Source organism: Theropithecus gelada, chromosome 4 (genome assembly GCF_003255815.1).
Source record: "Theropithecus gelada isolate Dixy chromosome 4, Tgel_1.0, whole genome shotgun sequence".
NCBI classification, from domain to species: domain Eukaryota; kingdom Metazoa; phylum Chordata; class Mammalia; order Primates; family Cercopithecidae; genus Theropithecus; species Theropithecus gelada.
The window spans coordinates 32,618,364-32,623,384 of NC_037671.1; the positions used below are offsets into that span (position 1 = coordinate 32,618,364).

Genomic DNA, 5,021 nt, shown 5'->3' on the forward strand with positions numbered 1-5,021 from the left:
CCTCCCACACCAACCCTCTGCACACTGCAGCACACAACCATTTTTTTCTCTTCAGGAACAATAACCCTAGCCTGATGGGTACAATTTTCCAACCACATGTGAATCTAAATTAGACTCTGCTTTATACATCCATGAGTTTGGATTGGAGCCAGCGCTAGGATTACTACAACCCAGGGCAGGAAGATGAGTAGGACAGCAGAAGAGGAGCTTCAACAGAAGGTTACCTGTGATGAGAAACTAGGGGACCCATCCTCTCTGCAAATTTCAGAATCCGGTTCCTTTAAAACGATTGGAGACAAGATGGAAAATACAACCCAGGAAAGAGCCCTGGGAGGAGGGCAAGATCTGGACAGGTCTGAAAATTTATCTCTTGATACCACAAGATTTGTATGCAGGGACCGCCCTAGGTGACATCGAATTCCCTGTGATCACAGGTCTTGGTGGGACAAGGTTCTACTGAAGGGCCAAGGACAATGAAGGAGCAAAGATGATTCAGTCAAGCAGTGACCACATAAAGCCCATGGTGGCCGGAACACAAACCGGGCACAGCCCCATCTACTCTCCTCCCCTGCAACAAATCAGCATAAGAAACACATGGACTCTGGAAGGTTCTCATGTCTTCCATTTATTTTGTCTCTCAAATTTTAGGAATCTTCTCCTTTAATTAACCCATCAACCTCTCATGGCAAGAATTTGAAAAAGTAAATTTATACTCAGGTTCTAATTGTAATAGGGAAGGAAGAAGTTACAGCTCAGTGCACCATGAAGTTGAGACAGAGATAGAGACACCCCAGCCCCACCTCCCTGGAACAGGAAAGATAAATGGGGAAGGAACACAGGTCAGCGTGGGGAAGAGGGTCATGGTGGACACGGGGATGGGGTGTTCTCCCCACCTCCTCACATTATGCCTGCAGGAACACAGACACATTCAGGTGCCTTTGCAGAAAGAACGTCAGGGTTCTTCAAGTCACAAAGAGAAGGCGGGAACAAATCTTGCCTCGCAGTCCCACACAAGGCAGCTGTCTCACACTATAGAAAACATATTCATGAACAAATTCACATCCGTCACAGTGAGGAGTGACACTTTAAACAGCCCATCACATGCTCAATACATCCAAGTCAAAGAAACCCCATAGCACAGCTGCGTCCACTGTTCCCCCCAACACCCCCCACACATCAGGCCCCCAGGGTCTCACCTTTACAAGCCGTGAGAGACACATCAGAGCCCTGGGCACTGTCACTGCCTGGAGTAGAACAAAAACAGGACCTGGTCAGATCCCTGTGGAGATGTGACTAGAGGAGGAACTGTGGGGTTGGTGAGCTCCCCCATGGGCTCCCAACCACAACATCCCAAGGATCTCAGGGATCAGCCTCCTTCATACTTACTTGCAGCCTGAGAGTAGTTCCCTCCTTTTCTATCTGTGGGAAGAAAATGTCTTGTGAGATATCAGAAAGGAGTCAGGGTCATAAGGTCCTGGAGGAATCTCCTAGTCTTGGACCCCAGAGAAGTTTCCAGAAATGTGTGACTGCAGACCCAGGGCGGGATCAGGAAACATGAAGAAAGCAGGTGTGGGTCCTGGACCAACTGCCCTCCTGAGGTCTGTCCTCACCAGGGACCTTCCCTTGTGACTTGTGACTGCTGGGATCAGGTCCCATCACCACCGTAATCGAGGTGATCTATCTGTCCTTCATTTTAACAGGTGCTTTACAAAAGAGTAGGTGCTGGCACACAGGGCCAGCACCTGTGTGAGTGTGAATGGTGCTTCCCAGTAACCAGGCAGGGCACACATCTACCTGGGGCTTGAAACCCTCAGTGAGACAAGAAATCTCAGACCCCACTCCTCACCCCTTCCTTACCTGAGCTCTTCCTCCTCCACATCACAGCAGCGACCACAGCTCCAGTGACCACAGTTCCAAGGAGAACCAGGCCAGCAATGATGCCCACGATGGGGATGGTGGACTGGGAAGACGGCTCTGGGAAAAGAGGGGAAGGTGAGGGGTCCCGACCCTGCTAAAGGTCTCTAGAGAGGCTCCGGCTTTCCCTAAGAGACATGACACCCCCATCTCCCTCTTTACCCCATCTCAGGGTGAGGGGCTCGGGCAGACCCTCATGCTGCACATGACAGGTGTATCTCTGCTCCTCTCCAGAAGGCACCACCACAGCCGCCCACTTCTGGAAGGTTCCATCTCCTGCAGGCCTGGTCTCCACGAGCTCCGTGTCCTGAGTTTGGTCCTCCCCATCCCGCTTCCATGTCAGTGTGATCTCCGCAGGGTAGAAGCCCAGGGCCCAGCACCTCAGGGTGGCCTCATGGTCAGAGACAGGATGGTGGGTCACATGTGTCTTGGGGGGGTCTGATGGGAAGAGTCAGAAAATTCAGGCATTTTACATCTGTCATGGGACACTCCACCAGCACACATGTGGCCATGTTGACAATGGACAGGACACCTGGGGTGGGGAAGGGAGCACAGAACCTAGACACCATCCTGGACACAGGCACCTGGGAGAATCTCCTGTTCCGTGGAAAATTCTATTCCCTGAGGAGGGAACAGTGACTTCTGGTCCTGACCTGAGTGGAGGCTGAGGGACTCAGAGGAGCTGGACTCAGACTCCCACACACATTGAGTGTGAAGCAGAGAACAGGGCCTGAGAGGAAAAGTCACGGGGCCCAAGGCTGCTGCCGGTGTCAAAGGGAACCCCTGATCAGTATTCGAGGGATCGTCTTCCCTTCATTCCCTCAGAGATTTTATCCTTAATTGTGTCAGAGAGCAGGGCGGACCCTCAGAGTCACTCTCTGGTACAGATCTGGAAACCCAGGAGGATTCCTCTCCCTCAGGACCAGAGGGAGGGCGATATTCTAGTTTTGGTCCCATTTGTCTCCCCTCCTTGTGGGAGGCCAGCCCGGGAGATCTACAGGCGATCAGGGAGGCGCCCCGTAGCCCCTGGTACCCGCGCGCTGCAGCGTCTCCTTCCCGTTCTCCAGGTATCTGCGGAGCCACTCCACACACAGGCCCTCCAGGTAGGCTCTCCACTGCTCCGCGTCACCCGCCGCCTCCCACTTCCGCTGGGTGTTCTGAGCCGCCAAGTCCGCGGCCGTCCAGGAGCGCAGGTCCTCGTTCAGGGCGATGTAATCCTTGCCGTCGTAGGCGTACTGGTGATACCCGCGGAGGAGGCGCCCGTCGGGCCCCAGGTCGCAGCCGTACATCGTCTGGAGGGTGTGAGACCCTGACCCCGCCCCCGCGGTCAGCCCGTCCCCGGAGCCCCGCCCCGCCCCGACCAACCCGCGGGGATTTTGGCCTCAAGTGAAAATGAAACCGGGTAAAGGCGCCTGGGGCTCTCCCGGGTCAAGGGTCTCGGGGTCCCGCGGCTTCGGGGCGGATCTGGGACCCGGAGACTCGGGGCCACCCGGGCCGTCGATGGGGGATGCGGCGGGGTCGTGACCTGCGCCCCGGGCCGGGGTCACTCACCGGCCTCGCTCTGGTTGTAGTAGCCGCGCAGGTTCCGCAGGTTCACTGGGGCATTCTGTGTCTCGGTCTTCATGTACCGTGTCTGCGAGTCCCAATACTCCGGCCCCTCCTGCTCCACCCACGGCGCCCGCGGCTCCATCCTTTGGCTCGCGGCGTCGCTGTCGAACCGCACGAACTGCGTGTCGTCCACGTAGCCCACGGCGATGAAGCGGGGCTGCCCGCGGCCGGGCCGGGACACGGAGGTGTAGAAATACCTCATGGAGTGGGAGCCTGGGGGCGAGGAGAGGCTGAGACCCGCCCGACCCTCCTCCCCGCGCGGCTCCCCGGGTCCTGCGCCCCCGCCGGGCGGGCCCCACCCTCCTCCCCGCAGAGGCCGTTTCCCTCCCGACTCCGCACTCACCCGCCCGGGTCTGGGTCAGGGCCAGGGCCCCTGAGAGCACCAGGAGGAGGGTTCGGGGCGCCATGACCGCCATCCTCGGAGTCTGCGGAGAATCTGAGTCCTGGTGAGCGAGTGGGGACTTTAGAACCGGGACTGCGGCGACGCTGATTGGCGTCTCTAGAAACCCGACACCCAATGGGAGTGAGAACGGGGTCCGCGTCGTGAGTATCCAGGAAGAAGGACACGACGCAGGTTGTGAGAAGAAGAGAAACTGCGGAGATGGGGAATCCCCAACGCTGGGACTCCCCAATCCATACACCGCCTTCGGGGCCTGAGACCCTGAGAGCCACACCTGGGGCCCTGGGACTTCGCCCTGACCCCGCTCCTCCTGTGCCAAGCGCTCTGTCTCAATGTCTCTCTGAGTCTTGGCCCAGAGAGACTCAGAAACCAGGTTCTCTGAGAAACCAGGGAGAACCCCTGGGCATGGGCCCTGTCCCTCTCCCTTCACTTTTCATCCTGGAATCTCCCTCCCTGAACTGGACTCCCTGCCTCCCACTCCTTACCTATCCCCTTGAACTCTTCTAGAAGAAAACTCACCCCACGGAGCTTGGTGCCAGAGAGTGAGCTTACTCTGGGAATGAAGGTATAGAGACTATCTTCATCCCCACAGTGTCAATCTGGAAAAGTTGCGCCTGAGTGCATGAGACAGAATAGAGATCAGTTTGCTCTTTGTTTATTAAATACATTGGGTAGTAGAATCTTGGTAACCCCCGAATGATTATGAATCTAATCGGTAAAAAATGTGACTTTGGCCCCTTGATTTATAGATGTGTCCAAAAGCGTTACAACAGGACTCACAAAGCTCCTAAATTTCACTTTCGCAAACAATGTATCTGTGATTCCCACTTGTCGTATTTTAAATGTACCATCAATCCATAGCTCTGAGTTTCTGTGTGAGTCCAGGATATTTCCTCAATACAAAGTAGCACACTGTGTTACTATATGTTGCAACCAGGAGACATACAGTTTGCAGACTGTATGTCCGCAAACAGTACAGACTATTCACCTCACAGTTGCAACTGTTCAATGCAGTCACAATGCCCCTCACCAGTGCTCATGCACTGCCTGTTTTCAGGAAGCGTCCACTTCTAAGTGTTGTGTATATTTTGTAGGAACA

At 55.4% G+C, this 5,021-nt stretch overlaps 1 protein-coding gene across 2 annotated transcripts; it reads right to left on the minus strand.

Moving 5' to 3' along the window:
* Positions 1-600: 600 nt before the first annotated feature.
* Positions 601-4,252, minus strand: LOC112622400 (patr class I histocompatibility antigen, A-108 alpha chain). 2 transcript variants are annotated; one of them, XM_025382010.1, is made up of 8 exons: positions 3,866-4,252; positions 3,466-3,735; positions 2,948-3,223; positions 2,077-2,352; positions 1,858-1,974; positions 1,387-1,419; positions 1,197-1,244; positions 601-1,029 (listed from the first exon to the last, which is right to left on the minus strand). In XM_025382010.1, the coding sequence occupies exons 1-8, from the start codon at positions 3,936-3,938 to the stop codon at positions 1,025-1,027; spliced, it is 1,098 nt and encodes a 365-aa protein (XP_025237795.1). In that variant the 5' UTR covers positions 3,939-4,252; the 3' UTR covers positions 601-1,024. The 2 variants fall into 2 exon arrangements, with proteins under 2 accessions (XP_025237795.1, XP_025237796.1); XM_025382011.1 differs by lacking the exon at positions 2,948-3,223.
* Between the last annotated feature and the right edge of the window lie 769 nt (positions 4,253-5,021).